The sequence below is a fragment of the Sinohyriopsis cumingii genome, chromosome 1 (genome assembly GCF_028554795.1).
Source record: "Sinohyriopsis cumingii isolate HCF-2022 chromosome 1, ASM2855479v2, whole genome shotgun sequence".
NCBI classification, from domain to species: Eukaryota; Metazoa; Mollusca; class Bivalvia; order Unionida; family Unionidae; genus Sinohyriopsis; species Sinohyriopsis cumingii.
In genome coordinates this window covers 191,908,944-191,927,654 of record NC_142961.1, presented here as the reverse complement: position 1 = coordinate 191,927,654, position 18,711 = coordinate 191,908,944, and the positions used below count along the sequence as shown (strand labels likewise).

Sequence of the window (18,711 nt, the reverse complement as noted above, 5' to 3'; positions counted from 1 at the left end):
AGTATGCGCCTGACATATTCCAGGTGCATCTGGAGTTCTAGAAGCTTTACAATTCTGGTGTTCATTCTCTTGATCAATCAACAAGGGTAGCTAGACTGCCGAACGATTTTTAATTTATAGTGAAAACGCGGACGTGAAGGAAAACATCCCCTAAAACAAAATTGATCTTACCTAGATCATGACAAAACAACGCGCGGACTTAAAAGAAACACTCACTCACTTTTTTAAACTACCCATCACTATTCTAAAAATTTTTATTAAACAAATAATATACTATCCACATACGCAAAGCAATCCAATCAAACCCCAAATCTACTCTCCCCACACGTCAAACACTAAAAAAAAAACATTATCATAATCTACTATCCACACAAACGTACGTGAGCACTTACAAACACACAATCATATACACAAACAATTACACTCACACTATGAAAAAAAGAGTCAGTGTTTATATTCACACTACTCTACCTACACACATTGGCAAATGGATTGTTATTTCTTTTCTAGAGTATTGGGGTAGCCCTGAAAAGGGCTGTTTTTCTTGTTTGCTACGGCAATCTTTTAGTTTCTAAGAATGCGACGTGCTCTGACGATAGACTTTCTAACGATAGGTCTGCTTCTTCGGAAAGAGAAGAAGAACTCTTTGGTGTCGATACGACAGTCGACAAAGCCTCTGTCAGGTTAAGGTTGCTGCTGCTGTTGCTGCTCTCTCTGCTGTTTCTGAAGTCTGTACTTCTCTGTCCATTCTTCTTTCTCCCTGTTCACTTCTTCTCTGAAGAGCTCTTCTATCAGGTCTTCAGTGACGTTTAGCATTCTCACATTCTCTATCTCTTCTGGCTTCGGTATCAGACTGTGTCTGACCCTATGCAAATTCACGTAGGCTTCGTTTAGCTTAGCTAGTTTGGAGCACATCTTCGTAGGAGGTTGAGTCGACAATGGATGGTTAGACTGGAAACTACCCCCGGTTCTTAAAGTCAAAGCGCGGACGTGAAGGAAAACATCCCTCCACGGTTTTCGAGCCGCAACGTTCAATGAGTGTCATGAGAGGGATAGTAAGAAGTCAAAGAGCATAAATCAACATTCTTATAGCCAAACAAAAGACAAAGGTATTTTTTTCAAAACACAACATTGTTTATTCAAAATCACATAACACTAACAAACAACTCTAAGATTTTTTAACAATAACTCAATAATATAACATCAAACTTTTTTTCTAATGACAAACATTTTTTTCAGTTAACACTCTACTTTAAACAGGGTTGACAACGTTGTGAATGAAATTGTGATTTCCACTGATGGACGTCATTAGGCCATTGATGGACACTACGTTTCCTAGCTTGAGACAAAAGATAAGCATAATGGTCACAAAACCATCGATCTACTTTCACATCGTTTCTAGAAGAAGAACGAGGATCAAAATGAGTCACTAAATGTTCTAAGGAATAGCCCAGGCTGCGATGATGCAGAAAATACACACAATATTGTCCACACACCAAGGAATCTGTGCCTTGTAATTTCACATTATTGAATCGGGTGGTCTGAGCATTTCTTCTCATAAAGTCAATGATATCGTCTTCCAAAGGGGGCAATCCGTACGAATCGAAATATTCCACACATCCTTCTTGAGGAAAGTAGACGGCTACCCAGTGGGTTCCTGGGAGATGACTGTCGTCCGTGTTGATAACATAAACTAGATGGTCTTGAGGTTTGCGATGAGGGAGTTCATCTTTAGCACAGACGACAGGATTCCAAGAAGCCGTGTACGAACTGTGGTTCAAAAGGTAATAAAGTTCCCAGGTATCCATGTTTTGTGTGTTTTTTTCTTCTTCACAGGTAATAATAAGTCATCAGTTCGATCCTGACTTTTTGCTTGAAAATGTCTGACAAATAACCGTTTCTTCGCTTCGTCTTCCCACTCTGATTCAGGACAGCTTCGATACGATGGATCTCTTGAGTGGTTAATGGTGGACACGAATGTTCACGCAAGTCTTTATACCACTGATGCAACACGACTTAGTCCGAGATGAGACTCCAAGCTTCGTCCAGATACTCGTTCAATTTTTCTTCTTGACTTAACATCAGACATTTGTCGTGTTGAATTTGACTGGGATGATCGTTGTGACATCCATAGCAATCTTTCTTGATCAATTCCGTCATTTTTTCGACCAAGTGTTTGGCAAAACAGGAGACTAAATGGGCTCCTTGTTCTGGCCATCTTGACTTCATCATGATAACTTCTTCGTCTTTGTCTTGAGATTCTTCTTCCCCGGTCTCCTCACATTCCATTTTCAAAGTTTCTCCACTAGGTAAAGAGGGATAACAGTCTTCCATGGCTTCTAATAGTCTAGAATGACTTCTATCAAACTGTTGATTTCTATGGTATTGTCAAATTCTGCATACAGGAGGACGCTCACTGTGTGATCTGTAGGTGGATTTGCAAACTGAAGTTCCACACGAATCTGACCCGATTTTATAGGGTGGAAATGTCCCTCGTCGCTGCCTTGGTCTGGAGTGAAATCAAAACCCCACAAAGCATAACCTCCTGCATAATCGTCGTACGAAATACCGTGACTGGTGTTGGATCCTAACTGTCTCGTGGCTTCGTACAGGGACAAGTACGATCTCAAATAATTCTTCGCGACTCCAAAGTTGGGCTCAAGGGGTCGGGTACACATGGTCTTGCCGTCGCGACTGACTTCGATCTTGGACACACTGTAATGTTGAAACTCAAAAGGATTTTGATCGTGGGTTCCGTTGAAGGCTGGATTCCTGACGATACCAACAATCAAAAGCTTGGGTAACTGTCCTTGGAACAGATGATCTTCGATCATAGATCGCTGTCCAGCGGGAATGGTGAACGTTTTCACTTCTACGCGTCGTACCGGATACTTGGCGTTCGTTGTGCTCAACGTCTGACTGACGTCGTTTCAAACTTCAGGTAACACTTCCACACGAAGCACGTAAAGTCCGGCTTCTTGAATGATAGTTTTGTATTCATTGGCATGGGCCATCAAATGGAAAGCGGCACTGCTACGATTCAGTCTCAGACGGATATCCACCCCGTTCAGCAAATACTTTTCTTGTAACCACATGTCCAAATGCAAACGATCCATCAGTTCTAAACTTCGCCCTTGCAGAATTTTCTTACGACGGTCGTTAAACCCCACATTGTGAGGATTGTCATCTTCTGTCAGGACTGTGTCGCTAAACGTACCTACACCTGCCGTGTCAGGTTTCCATACCACGCAAGCATCCAGATGAGTATTCTTGGCTTCTTTTCCGTACGTCAAGAGATTTTCCAGGTAGGCACGATATGGGTAAGTATCCATGCTGCTGCTGACCAGTTTGTTATTCAAGTACAAGTCCACTTCGCTGAACAAGGAATGCATGAAATTGTTGACAGGAGCTACTGGATTGGTGTTGTCCGTTTTGATCACTTTCACTTTCAAATACAGGTAACTGCTATTCAGATCGATGTAATCTTCGGGTTGTCCTTTGATTTCAAACTCGATGGGAGCGGAATCCGTCAAAGAGGAGACGGGATGAAATTCCACCCACTGGGATTCTTGCATGGTCATCATGGTGGGGGGCATGGCAAACAGATCCAGTTCCGACTTGGAACAGGCGCAAGACTCTCGGTGCATCATTTTTTCTCTTTCTCAATAATCGAAAACGTCTAAGTCTCGAATGGTTCTTCTTTTCTTTGCCTTTCTAGCTTTAGACGTGTGAAGTCTGGCGAAAGGGTGTTTTCTTCGTCGTCTCTTTCTGCTTTGTCCTTGCTGAATGCTTGACTCGGTAGCGTGCAGGGCATTTATAGGTGTGTCTCGTCGACCCAAAAGGTCTTTGCCCGTTTGCAGCAAGACATTTTTGCCTGCCCTCATGAAGGCTTCTTTAGGATTTTGTTTGTCGATGATGACATTTTGGAGAAATTCTTTGCCTTGTGTCAGTGCCGCATCTTTCAAGGCGTGCAATCCGCGTGTCACCATCGGTTTCAACACCGGGGCCACCGAACGAAAGGCCGATTTCAGCATATCTCCTAAACCGTGTCCTCGCTGTCGAGCAACCCCTCGGTATACTGGATACATGACTTAAGAGTCGTGAGAGAACCGTTTTCTAAAATGGAGTTTCACCGTGACTTTTCCTTTGGTGAATGAAATATTTTGTCCCAGATCTCCTTTTATAGCAATGTTGACCGTGTCCAAATAAGACATGCTGACAGGCAAATAGTGAGGATGTACAAATTCGCGGTGAACGTGGTAAGTGTTTCCACCTTCCTCGTCAGTGACCGTGGCAGAATCCACTTTGAAAGGAATGACACGCAGTAACGGCACAGAGGTGTGTCCCACCACGTTATACTCCACCACATCGCAGTACACAAACATCAAATTCAGTCCTTGGTTCAGTTCTACCTGGGCACGAAATAACTTGCTAAAAGACTCGTTCTCGTAACTGAGTGGTAATTCGTTTTTCTTGAGCATGGCCTTTCTCATGTCCATGTCTCCGCCCAACATGTCAAACAATTCAGGACAAAATAAAATGGACACGATTTTACTCCCGTCAAATTTCATCAAGAGGCGACGAGCTGCTTTGTGGTATTCCATGGTGACACTTTTTTTGACACTTTCCAAAGCTTTCAGAAACACGACATTAAACCTGGAGGTTATGGTGCTCACCAAATGTTGATCACTAAAATAATAGCATGGGGGAACGAACAAGTGATAGGTGGTGTACTTTTGATTTTTTGAGCCAGGGGTTTTCTTGTCATATTTGCCATAGGTATCCAAGTACTGTTGCAATTGTTCGTTATGAACTTCCACATCAAAAAAGTTTTGATTGGGAAGGACATTGAGGACTTGGGTCGGGTGAATGATTTCTACTGAAGCCACTTCCCAAGGGGCTTCGTGATCTAATGGGATGGTCTGAGGTAATTTGGCCGTGTAACAGCACAACGTGTTCTTGGGAAACACCTCCATGGAACTGTCACTGGGTAAGGTTAAGTAAAATTGGTTTTGGTGACTCATAATTCTAGAGTTCTGTGGCTGTCCAAGGGGTTACTGGACGTCAGAGGCGTGTCTCCGCTCAAAATGGGGTTATTGTTGTTGTTCGAGTGGTGACTGACACTGGCACTGGACACAAGGTTCCCCTGGTTCCCGTTGGAAGAGAATTTCAGGGAGGGATTGGGCAGCAGGTAACCGATGCAACTGCTCAGTAAAATGGTCCACAATTGTTTGTCTCCTTGTTGCAAACTCAAATTGGCGATGGTTGCCCCGATGACACAATACACCACAAAGATTTGGCAGAAAAAGACGATTTGCGTTTTAGGTACACGTTCTCCAGACCACACCCACAAGGGTGGTTTTTGTAAATCTTGCAGAGAAGAACTAGGTGAAGGAGTGGTCGACGTAGCTGCGTCTGTGTGAAAGGGCATGATGGTCACGTCTTTTTATAGTCGATGACTTGCGAAGCGTCGATCCAAGAATCAAAACTGGGTGGATATCCTTTCCAACGTACTTTGACTTCTTTGACACGTCGTTTGCCCACTTTACGGGTTCTGCGTTCGAGAATGCTTTCGATGTCCTACACGTCGTCTTCTTTTTTGGTGACAAGTTGTAACTCGGGTAAGTAAAACGTTCCTTTGAGCACTTCTCCGTTCATATCTTCCAATTTATAGACGGCAGGATGACGGCCATGCACTCGTTCAGTGACACGAAACAATTCGGTGGTCCAGTTAGGTAAGTAACCTTTGTCGAAAGTGCGTTTGGTTTTGCCAATGCGTACCCAATCTCCTACGGTCAACACTCCACTTTTCTTGGGGGCAGCCCTCGTCGGGGACGTACCAAACAGGCGCTCAAACACCAGCACTTCGTTCTCGGGAGTCACTTCTTGCGGGGCACGTCCGATGCTTCGATGGTAAGATTCGTTGTACGCTTGCACCAGGTGCGGTAAGATGTCGATGTACTTCAGAGTGTGGTGATGCGTAAAATATTTCCACATGCGTTCTTTCAAAGTGCGTTGAAAACGTTCCACGGTGCTGGCTTTGGTTTCGGGATTCTCGGTGGTAAAAAAATGAATGTCACGTTTCTTTAATTCTTTTTGGAAAGCTTGGTTCAGAAATTCGGTGCCTTTGTCCGTTTGCCATCGAAGAGGGTGACGACCGCTTTGTTTCAACACTCGTTGCAGGGCTCGCACTAACTCGCTGCTCGATTTGGAAGTCAAGGGTACGACCCAGGCAAATTTGGAAAAGACGTCGATGACACAAAACAAATATTTGTAACCACGATTGTAGCTGCCCAAATGAAAGACATCGGCTAAATCGGCTTGCCATTGATGATCGATGCCTTCCACTCGGGTGCGACTTCTGGCAAACTTGCGGCGAATGGGTTTGTGTAAAGTGTAGGTAGCTTGTTCTTGTAACCATCGTTGCACTTGAGGTAAACGGAGACTTTTCAGTCGCATTTTGGCAGCACGATACAATTTTTCAACCCCTGCGTAACCTGCAGGATGCGAGGGATCGTAATAAATGCTGGCTAACACTTTTTCCATTTTGTGTTTGTGTGTTAATAAGGCACCCACTCTTGGAAGATGCTACTCTTTTTCTCTTGGGGTACTTTCTTGGATTGCAATGCTTTGCGTGTGCGACCAGCAATAGGTGTCGCAGGGGAGGATGTCGGAACAGGGGATATCGGTTCTTGTTTCACTTCTGTCTTCACTTTCTTTTTCTCTTGTGATGAAGAAGGGGTGGTCATCATCTTTTTAATCCATCCAATTCTGGAGGTAGGTGGTGTTGTTAACTTGCGTACTTTTTCTGGTGGAGTTTGAAACCCTTCTTCTTCTTCTTCTTTTTCTGTCTTGGTCACTGGTAGTGGTGGTGGTGGTACTGGTGATGGTGCTGGACTTTTCATCAAGGTCTTAAAATCTTTCAGAGTGGGTAGAGCTGTTTCGTCTAAAGCTTTCTGGTGAAAGAGTTGTAGTCGTTGCAAGAGTTGACCGTACTTTTGCGATTTTTCTGTTTCGGACAAATCTTGGCGATCCATCAAGGACTGCAATTCGTGTTGTAACTGGGACATTTTGCTCAAATGGGGATTAGGAGCTAAATGCGGGGTGCGTTGTTCTTGCCAACGATGGTATTCCATCCATCGTTTGTAAGGCACTAAAGCTAGTTTTCGTCCTTCAATGGGGTTGTCAAGGGTCGATTCTGAGATCTTGGGACTTCCGAGGGCCTTTTTATCTTGCTCCCATCAGTCCTCCCAACATGGTTCCCAAGACTCCTTTCAGCAAGGGGCCTAACAAGAGGGGTAAAATGCCTCCACGTTGGACCAACATCTTCTTTTTTTGACGAAGGGGGATTTTCTTTTGAACCATTTGGCGAAGAACGTGACGATGTTTGCCTAAGCATTGTTTCTAGTGTTTGGACAAAGGGATCGTACCTTTCAAGACGTTCAAACAACATTCGCACACGGTATCGATGACCTCTTTGGAAGCTGATTGAATGAGTTTTTTTCGTAGGGGTGGAGAAGATTTGGACAGGACAGATAACATGTCTCCATGTTTGACTAAACGTGGTGGCAGTCCTTTCCTTTTCTTTCCTTCGGGTTGTTTAGAAGAGGGATGTTTTTTGGAAGGTGACATCTTTGAATCTTCAGGAGCACCACAACACTGATAGCCCGACTTGGTCACACACCTTTTTTATACTGAAACGCGTCGCCACTGATTGTCTTTACGTCGTATCAACTTCAGGACAGGCATGACACGTCGTGCAGGGGTACGCAACGGACTAAATCGAGCCAGTTCTTGCTTGGACAAATCCAGTAAACTTTCTAACATGCCCGATCTTTCTTGGACTTTGATTTTGGGAGAAGGTACTTTGTGAGCAGCAGCCACTGCCGCTAAATTGGTGGGTCCTGCCACAGGGGAAGTTCTTCGGGTCATCAACGGAGACGTTCTTGGTGTGATCAACGTCTCCAAGTACTCTTCAGTTCTTGGTGTCATCAGCGGAGAAGTGGATGAACTTGAGGCTGCCGGAGACGCGGTCACCGCCGTGCTAGGTCGTGGTTTGCGAGTGTGATGTTGCGTCCTGGCCGAAATGCCTCTCTTGGACTAATTTTGTGGAGTTTGAGTGGCATCGTCGTACGCCTGAGTCAGCCAAGGTGTCCCTAACTGTTTGGCTAAGACTTGCACTTGAGATTTATCTCGAGGACTTTTAAACAAGACCACGTAATGTGCATTGAGACTGATGGTGCGATGGGCTTTACTTTCTTGAAACAAATTGTGTGTGATATAAACGACACTGGCATTACGATGATGCCCTTTGCGCGTGAACCACAGTTTAATTTCTTCTTCGTCTTCTCCTAACATGTCGTCGAAAATGACCAAATGAGTTTGACGGGAGTCAGAGACGATGCCGTCGTCTTTTTTAGGAATGCCATCCACAAACACGATGGAATCGCCTTGACTTTCTCGCAAGAGGCTGTACGCCGATTGCCACTCTTTGTACCACCACACGATTCGTTGAGGTGGACGATCGATCAAATGATGTTTATGTTCGATCAAGCGTTTGACGAATTCGGTTTTGCCTGAACCGCTAGGTCCAGCAATGAGCATGCTAAAGGGATGGCGAAGATACAAAGCCTCCCAACTGGCACGATCTAAGTGTTCGTCGATGACTTTGACAGTGGAGGAAGAGGGAGCAGAGACAGCAGAGGTAGCCACAGTGTGAGGAATGTCACTTGTGACACGAAAACAAACAAGACGAGAGTTTATATACTTTTTTCAGGACACGTTTATTGAATGTTTTAAACATGAATACGAAAGACAAAAATACATAAAAGCCAAAGGCTTTAGTACAACAATAAAAGGCATATGATAACCATCAACGTGGAATAAACACAAGTGTCTGTACAACATGTTTTGGGTAATGTTCTGACCAGTTCTATAGGGGGTAAGGTCACACAAGTGTCCTCCCGAAAGGGTCTTTCAGGGATGTCCACGACAGTCCTGTCCTGGGTGACGGGTTCTTCTGGTACTGTCACTAACACAGGTTGAAAAGTCGCAAGGCTCACAATCGATTCCACTTCAGAAGCCCCAAACTTGAATTGTGCCTTTCTAAACTTGTTTTGTGTTTCTCTGAAAGTATTCATCTTGTTCGCTTGGTCTTGGTAGTCACAATGAACTATCGATCTTGCCTATGGTTCCTTTTTATATACAGACCAATATCGACGTGTCCATACGGTAAGGTGAAATGATTGGGAAGTCGCACTCGCTTCTGGTACACGATTTGATAGACTTTTTCCAAGGGTCGACTGACGATGTGGTGAGTGGGTAAACGTACAATCTTGTTGGGTTGATAGGTGGTCACTTTAAAGTGTTCATCTTCTCCAGATTGCAAGGCTTCTTTCAATACCCCAAAGTTCACCACACGACTGGTACGATAATTCAGAGTCAATCCTTTCACGTTACACTTCGTGTGCACTTCTCCTTGTGGGTCCCGGTATTCGTAGTCGTAATTTTTTGGACCGCCACTGACGAAACTTAGAATCTTGTCGTCGGGATGCTCCTCTGTCCAGGCTCCTAAACGGTCTCCTTCGATGTCAGGGTGCTGTTGACTCGGGTAATGGATGTAAATGCAACTGTCCGTGTCAAAGTACAGGACGCGTTCCCCTAACAGTTCTAAAGCTTCGTACAATTTTAAGCGAGCATGAGCTGTCACGTAAGCCGCAATGATGACATTTCCAAAAGGGTCGTCTTGTACAAAGTCCAGATCTTCTTCGTAATTGACCAAGATCAAATCCTCGCGAACGACGTCCACGTGTTTCATGAATTTGATTTTGTCGTGAATCATCTGAAAGTAGTGGGAAGGTTCTGCCAAATACTCCGTCTTGGGTAAACACGGACGTTGTGCCATTTTACCCCACAAGCAATTTAACATCACTTTGGCAAACGATCGCCTGCCTTCGTTTTTCTCGATGTGATCTAAAGTAATGCCTTCTTGTGCCCAGTATTTCTCTTTGAATGTCTTTTGGCCTTCGGGAGTGTGACACCAGGAAGGATAGCCACTGGCTTCTTGCTTCAGTTTCAAAAAGGCATCCACGTAGTCTGCGAAAATGCCTTTCTGCGTGGGGGTCACCCTTGTGGTATTGTTGTGTCTTGGGAAAGTGACAAATTTCGTACACTTCTAACAGCTGATATCCCATGTCCAGAGCTTTGAACAATTCTACGCTGACCCACGTCCCCGTTAAGGCGCGTTCTTCCTGGGTGTGCTGGCAAGGTTGATCTTGGTTGCACGTTTCGGCACAAGTACGGCACAAAGGAAACATCAGTTTGCCTTGACAATGGTGAGGTAAGACGGGATGGTACAAGTCCGTGGGAGGCAAAACTTTGCACTTGATCAAGCCTTCGTATTGTCGAATGTTTTTCAGGTCGATGTGTTCCGTGAACAATTACGGGTGCCCTGCAGGAAAGCGACAATATTTGCACACGTAGGGATACAGCGAACACACGTCCAAGTATTTGATTTCTACTCCTTTCTCTTCGTCGGCTTGGTACAACAAACAGGTGGCATTGGTCCTTCCTCCGTACAAACTATCCCTCGGGTTCAGGGGGTCCATGAACTGGTAACTTTCCACGAGGCGTTTAAATTCGGGATCGGTTTTCAAACGGCGATCGTACTCGTGTTCCCACATTTCCACCTCTTGGTATCCTTCCTGTTCTAACTTTAGACGTCGCTGACAAGTGGCCTGGTACAAGTCTTCCATGGTTCGTTGTAAAAACTGATTTTTAGTGCCACGGTCAGGGTAACAGACGGGACATCCGTGAAATAAGCAACCGTTAAACTCGTACACGATCTTGGGGTTTTCTAAGTCCCAGCCATCGACCGAATGCGTTCCGATGGTCTTTTTGCCTCCTCCCTTGCGGGCATGCTGAATCCATTTGTCTTCCTTGTCGCACAAGTAACGTAACCAGCGTAGGGCTTTGACCGAGTATTGACGTTTGACATAGTTGGTCGTTTGAGGACTGATGTCAGCCACGGTGTTTTCAGGCATGAATCGTTGCCAGTACACTAAGGAACACGCTTTGGCAATGGTGCAAGCTTCTTTCAAAGGATCGACCCCTCCGTGTTCCATGAACAGTTCTCGAAATTTTCCACAGCAACGTCGTAAAATGTCCACGTCGGAACGACAGTACTTTAACATTTCTTCCTGAAAGTCGAAAGGGTCGGAGGCGTGAGCCTGGTACCAAGCGTAGAAAGCTTCTCTTTGTTCGGTACGCATGTTGTCGGGGTCGTAATAGTGAGCCTCAGGTAAATGGAGTAGAACGGCGTGTTGATTGGCTTCCGTATTGAAAAAGTGTGGAAAGTACCCTTTAGCCATTTCTGTCATTCCAAACGTTTTAGGCATTCGGCTCAAAGGCATGGCCAAGTAACTCATCGAATCTTTAAACTGTACTTGTCCCACTTGCATGAAAATGATTTTGGCTCCGTTCAAAGTCACTTTAGGACGCTCGGTGCCTTGTTCCGTATAGTATCTCAAAAGAAACTGTCCATCGTATCCGGAGAAATTGTGAGCCATCACCGTGGCATGACGATGACAATCTCCGTAACGTTCGATGTCCTCTTGGCTCCACGTCTTGTCGATGGGGTCTAAGACCCATTGGGCAAAATCAGCTAGCGTGTTCGGTCCCCGAAAGATTTTTTCCCGTCCTCCAGGAATCTTGCTGCAGTGAGGGCAATGACTGAAGATAGGTTCTTGAATGCACTTCTCGCACGCTCGATGAGCCACGCAGAAATTAGGAACGTGAATGCCAGTCTCTTGCATGCATTCGAAATCGAAAAAGATGAAATTGCCTTTCTTCTTGTTCCATCCTCTTGCTCTGGTGGGGGTTGGTATTTTTGCACGTAGCATTGATGTTCCAAGTCCACGATGTGGTGACAAATGTGACATTTTTTCTTTCCTGAACATACGTGTGCCTTGGCACTGTTGGTACGTATGCCTTGTCCACAAGTAGGGCACAATCTCAGCAGTTGACAAGCACATTTCTGCTGTGAACCTTGCGTCTTCAAATGTTGTTGGTAACAGGTAGGGCTGACAAACATGCGGAGACAAGTTGAACAATGTACTGGTCCTTCGCTCAGACAGGGTGGAGAGGCCAAACATCCTGAGCATTTCAATCCGCAATGCTTGTGTTGCTCTCGATTGTGATAACCATGGTCACATTTCTCACAGTAATAAACATATCCCTGGAATCCGGTGATACTGGTAATGGTATCGAAATGGTCATCGTGATAATAGACATGAATGTATTTTCCGTCCTTAAAGTCTTTCCCTCGAAACAACAGAGGTCCGCGCACTTCTTGAGGGTGCACTTTCAAGGTGTATCGTGGAGCTAGGGCATCTTGCAATTTTTGCATTTCAGGAATGCCACAGGGTTTGTCTTTGGACAGTCCGGCTTGTTGTAACAGGAGATCTGCTTCATTTCGTTGTTTGGCTCGGTCGGATTGTTGAATAGTTTTCCAGGCTCTTTTCCATTCTACCGTGTCATTCTTGTTAGCATAGGTTCGTCCCACCACGATAGCCCTGGCTAAACACATCTGGTCTTGAGGGTTGTGAATTCGGACGAGACTCTTTTTTGTGCTGCGAAGGTCGTTCACCAATAAGACTTTTTTGCGGCCAGTCCCTTGAGGAGGGGAGACGTGGGTTATGGACAGTGTGGCTTTCCATCGGTGATATCAGACTGGTCATTGGATTGTTGTACGTGTTGAATCTTGTCCATGACTTTGGAAGCAGTCAATTCTGCAGGGCTGCTAAACTCGATCCAAACAGGGGATTTCAAACCGTCGTGTTGTATGGAAAGTCTCAAGCGATCGTCTTCTTTGGGTTGACATTGTCGCTTGAGTGTGGTGAGCAAAGAATCCCACACCCCGGTGATGAACCCTTCTGCTTTCTCTAACGGTACTTCGGACTTGAAATCTTTAAACTTCACCGTGTATTTGTAAGCCGTGGTTCTAAATTTTCTAGAGGAGCGCTTTTCTGTCTCTCGAATGGAATAGTACTTTTCAGGGTTAACTAAGGGTGGTGAACTTCGTTTAGAGGGTTCGGATTCTGGTTCACTCATGTCCTCTTCAAAATCACTGGCATGAATTTGTGCCAAGACTTCAGCCCTGGTACGAGGCGATAGATCACGTTTCTGCCTCTTACTTTCTTCTTCTTTCTTCTTAAATGAATTGGATCGTTTCATCTTGAGTGCAAAACGTCAAATGACTCAAGTTTAAACACCATGGACTAATTTATAGTCCTAGCAGACCAGCGTATATAAAGGGTATGTGTCTTGTCCTTTCACTATTCATTTCACTCTCAAACCGAGCACAACGATGGAAGAGACTACCTAGATGGAACGTTTCATCAGAGCGTTGCGAGGGGTCATTAGAAAATTTTCTTCAGACCAGCCGACGGACTACTCTCCTTCCTTTCGAGATAAAATTGAAGATACTTGCTATATCTGTTAGAAGAAAGGGCATTGGTCTTCAGAGTGTCCAGACCGTCAAAAAAGAAAAACAGGCGTTAAAAGAGACAAAAGTCAAGATACCTGTTATTATTGTCAAGAAAAAGGACATTGGTCTCCAGATTGCCCAAAAAAGAAACAAGAGGAGTCAGAAGAAGAGAGGGATTCTTCAGAGGAAGAAGAAGAGGAAAATAGCAGAAAGGTGAAGAAAAAGAAACAGGAGAAGAAAAGAAGAAGGGAAGAAAGTGAGGAGGAGAGGAGGAAAAGACTGTGACGGTGAAGAAATTTAAAAAACAGAGACTAAACAGTGAGACAGAAGAAGTGAATGTACTTTTTAAAGTGCTCTGTTGTGAATTGTGAATTGGATTGTAACTATTTATAAAAAGGTAAGTGTCTTTGAGTTTTGATTTTAAATAAGAAGCTACACTCACGCACTCATATACACGTACTATAGGGGTAAAATGGTTTTTTTTTGAGTTATTGGCAATTGAAAGTCTATCTCTTTTCGAGAGAAGTGGGTGGCCCTGAAAAGGGCCTTTGGTTTTTGGTGTAGGGGTGAGTTTAAGCAATCAACTTTAACTGCCTTAAGCCTTTGCCACGGCCGAGGCCTACTGCTGATGATGATGATTGGGATGAAATCACTAAGGGTGGTACGGTAGGCTTAGTCACAGGGTTGGCGTGTTTAGCTCGGGAAGGTCGTATTCTCTTCGGTCGTGATAAAGAAGTCTGATACATTTGTTTCAGACTTCTTAACTCCGCTAAAATGTCTAACAGTACCGTGACCGTTTGATTTTCACCCTCTTGTTTCTTTGCTGCTGCTTGTTGTTGTTTTTGTTTTTTTCTTACCTCTTCTTGCTGTTGTTGCTGTAAAAGAAAAGCTTGTTCCGCTTCCTTTTGTCGTTGTATAAATTTCTCCAATTCTTCTTTCTGTCTCTGTCTAAAATTCTCCACGTGTGGTAATGAAGGTGACGAAGGTTCCGGAACAAATTCTTGCGAGGTAAGAAAATCCACAAAATCCCAATGTACCTCTTCTGAAAGTAAGTCCGGGTTCGCTTGTGTAGTCTCCACTGCTGGTGCACCCCAATGGATCGTTTTCTGAGTTTCCGTCATGTTGAATCACTGTCTCGCATCGACTGACTGCACACAGGCGGTAGCGAATCTATATAGACCACGTGACGTCACAGACTGTTCTCTTCGGATTGGATGCGAGCTGACTGAATTTTGTAACGCGTGTTTGGATTGGTCAATGAACTCAATCCGTTTCAATCCTTCCTCTACCTATAAATAAGAGCAGTTCACTGCATTGATTTACCTGTTCTCGTCGCCTCAGCATGTAGACTGAAGTTGAATCTTCCACCCTTGTGTCAACAATGATGTTTAGGACGGACATACCGATGTATGTCCGATCCGAATGGACAGTTGTCCATAGGACCGCCAGCAACCTATGGATACGTAGGATTTACGTGGAGAGGCAAGGATGCCTCAAAAGAGTCCTGATTTACGGTCCTACAGTGAGACGAAGCCTAAGGACAAGAAGAAGTCACAGATGCCCTTCATGTTAAGGGCATATATAAACCCAAAGGCCCTTTTCAGGGCCACCCACATTTCTCGAAAAGAGATCGACTTTTAATTGTCTACCCCTTTTATTATTTAATATGTGTGTGTGTGTGTGTGTGTGTGTGTGTGTGTGTGTGTGTGTGTGTGTGTGTGTGTGTTCTATCCCTCTCCCCTGTTCCCTTTCCATAGACCCCTCAGGTCGGGACCTTATTAAAATAGGGTCCCGACCCTGTTCCATTTTGTCGCTCAACAGACCCACGATTTATTCCCCATGTTAATTTCCCTTGTCGCTCAACAGACCCAAAATATATTCCCATGTTAAATTTCCCTTGACGCCAAAGTGACCCAGGGGTTTTTGTAATGTTAAATTTCCCATTGACGCCAAAGTGACCCAGGGTGTTTTTTAATGCTAATTCCCCTTGACGCTAAAGTGACCCCATTTACTACTATTCTACACTTATACAGGATTTTGAGAATATTGCCGCCACATTGTTTGTTTGGCCTAAATCCTAGAACGTATGAGTTATATGTTAACAATGATTCGTGGAATTATTTATTTTATCCCAGGTAAACATAAATATGATCTCCTGTTTTTTTTTCTTCTTTTTTTCTGTTGCATACCTGCATTAAAATCTAAGTCCGCTAAAGACATTACACCTTCTGCGTAGTCTGAAAGGAAATAGAAAAATATCTTAGTAGTTGCAACGTCAGTGAATAAACAATCAACTCTGGAAGTGACGACAATTGCCATTTTTAAGCAAATGAAAAAAGAATTAAGGTTTAGAATTTTCTTAGCTTGTTTTATTCTCCGCAGTTTACTTTGTTTTATCTGAACTGAACTTGTGTCAGAAGCAATTTCCAGTTGTCTGGCGCAAGTTTTCAATAGTTCTCATAAAGATAGAGAATGGTCCTCCTGCTCACTAGTACAAACAAAGCTCTTCAAAGTAGTATTTTATTTTGTCCGTGTTGAATGACACATAACGTTTAAATATATGGTTAGAATATCGTACAAATTGGATAAAACATGCCAAAGTAATACAGACTGGAAGGAGATTATGATATGAGGTGTGCGTGTACTTTTTATAGCTAATTTCAGCCAAAGTTTTCACATGGTTAATTTTCAAATGCAGTGGAGCAAATCTCTCTCTCCCTCTCTCTCTCTCTCTCTCTCTCTCTCTCTCTCTCTCTCTCTCTCTCTCTTCATGAACGCAATCTTGGATTTCCCCATGAAGATTTAATAACTTGCTTTGAATGTGTATACTCTAGAAACGATAAAATAGAAGGACCGTTTTGCTCAGAAATGTAGTGTGTATCGATAGCAAAATGACAAGAACTAGATCAGTGGAAGTCGAGTCTGAATCCACAATGTTGTAACTTTATAATCTGCACTAATCTACATTTATTTTAAATAAATCTCCAAGTCTTTTTCTTATGTTTCTATTCTACTGCTGTTACAAAAATGAATGTAACTTGAAAATAGCTAAAAGGTAACTTGATTGTAGCTTGCAGGTAACTCAAAAATGAATTGAGCAAAACTTGAGTACAGCTGGAAAATAATTTGATCCTCAGCACCAAATAAAAAAAAACCAACTCCCAAAACACATGAAGGTAACTTGAATATAATTTGATTCTCACCACCAAAACATTCTATAAAACATGAAGGTAACTTGAAAATAATTTGATTCTCGCCACCAAAAAGCCCCAAACAACATGAACGTGACTTGAATAGTAACTGAATAAATACTTAGGAAACCTCAATTCCGTTGCAAAATAAATGGAAGGTGCAGAAAGTAAAACTGAGAAACTAACTTCACAACAACAACACAAAAAAAATAGTTCCTCATGAAGAAGAAAAAGAAAAAGCATAATAATTAAAAATATTATGAACACTAACATAACTGAAGTAGACGGTGTTGCATTGTTTGGGTACAACATTTATTATTTAATAGCTGACGCATTTGTTGCTATATTAGTAGGTGTCATATAATTTTGATTTCTTTTGAGTTAGTGTCGGCGGGGACTAAGAAAACATCCTTTAAAGAGACTAATACAGTAAATCTATTCCCAAAAATATAGTAGATTGACAATAGAATTATAAGTAGAGCCATAACTAAAAATTTAATGTAATTCATAATACTAAACGTGAAGCGAAACGAATAACAATTTTTAACATGCCACATTAAACTCAAACTTTATAGTAAGTTACAGACCTTTTGTATTAAGTTAGAGTGTGCGTTTAAAGAAGATATTTAATTTTAGAAGAAATTTCCCAACTAAAACTGACACGGAGGAAAATGCTAAAGCTGGCTATACCAGTTCCTTTTTCCCCTTTGCGATTGACTATCTTATATGACAAGGAACATCCCCCAGAAAAAATAATTGATTCAATTTATTAACCATAGAGTAAATCTGCTTAAATGGTTGAAAAATTACCTAAGGACCATGGACTGAAAGTTAGGCTGATGAAAATTAGCAAAATTAAGAGTCACCGAGTTAATGAGCTGGAACATTATAGCGATATAAGAAAAAAAAACTGAAAGGAAACATCTAAATTACCGTTTGTTTTAAACTTTAGGCATGTTTGTATGGCAAGTGTTGCTAGTGGACCGGGTGCTGCGGCTGCCTTTTTAGTGGTTACGGGTGTCAGTCGCACTGGATTTATTTTATCTCTAGCTTTTACAGAGTTTGGTGCCATTATTGTAGGTTTTGTTGCAATAGCTTTAAAAGATAATTCAGTATATGAGACATACTTAAAACACGATGAGACTGTAACCTCTGTCATAAAAAAGTTGAACAATTAAGATAAAATACTGAGTAAAGCAATAAGCTACCAAGAAATAAATTACGATGAATGCTATATAATAATTAGTGCAGATAATATTCCTGATCGTTTAGATTTAGGTTTCGAAATAGGAAACATCATACATATTTACTATCATTAAATGGGACGATCAGCAGTGATAATTAGAGGGGCAAATGCTAATGCTTTTGCATTTCCAAGAAGCAATTAGCGTAATCGTTTTGATTCTAGTGAATCTGACGCAGAGAAAATGACATAATATAGCACTTCAGGATATGCAGAGAGAAACGTTTGGGGTCAATGCAAAAAAGCAAAGACACATCATTATATAAAAGGAAAATCAAGGCTGAAACGTATAATCTAGATAAAGCTTAGTTGACCTTGACACTTTAGAAAAAGCATTGGCAATATAAACTTTATGTTTTTTTCCCAACTGTCTGATAAACATGTAACTTCAGATTATGTTTATTGCACTTGTAATGAATGGAAGTAGAAAAGAGTATTTTATATCAATTGAACTAAATAAGAAGGATGGCAATATACGAAACATATAGAACTCCTCACAAGCAGGAAAATACACCACAGGGTGTTAATAAATCATAATCCAAAATACAACGTTATTACGCCCACTCAAAATGGTATCACACCTGAATAAGACTTGCAAGCTGTAATACTTGGGCTAGGACAAAATATTGTAATTGCACCAGGTAGATTTTTTTCATAATGTTCTACGTACAAATCGAAGAATGTGTAAATTGTAAACAATATTTGAAGAATGCTGATTAACGAGATAACCCTTTTATGGTAGTAATAATATTTTTTTAAAGCTGAATTCAACATGTTCATGACCTTAGGAG

The 18,711-nt window shown here is 42.5% G+C and overlaps 1 protein-coding gene across 2 annotated transcripts in view; it reads right to left on the bottom strand.

Moving 5' to 3' along the window:
• The window catches only part of LOC149808590 (uncharacterized), a 41,074-nt gene that overhangs the window by 13,866 nt on the left and 8,497 nt on the right, over positions 1 to 18,711 (bottom strand). For both annotated transcript variants that reach the window (XM_089979683.1, XM_089979674.1), the window contains exon 3: positions 15,676 to 15,723. In XM_089979683.1, coding sequence (XP_089835809.1) covers positions 15,676 to 15,723 — 48 coding nt within the window. The remainder of the gene's footprint in view (positions 1 to 15,675; positions 15,724 to 18,711) is intronic.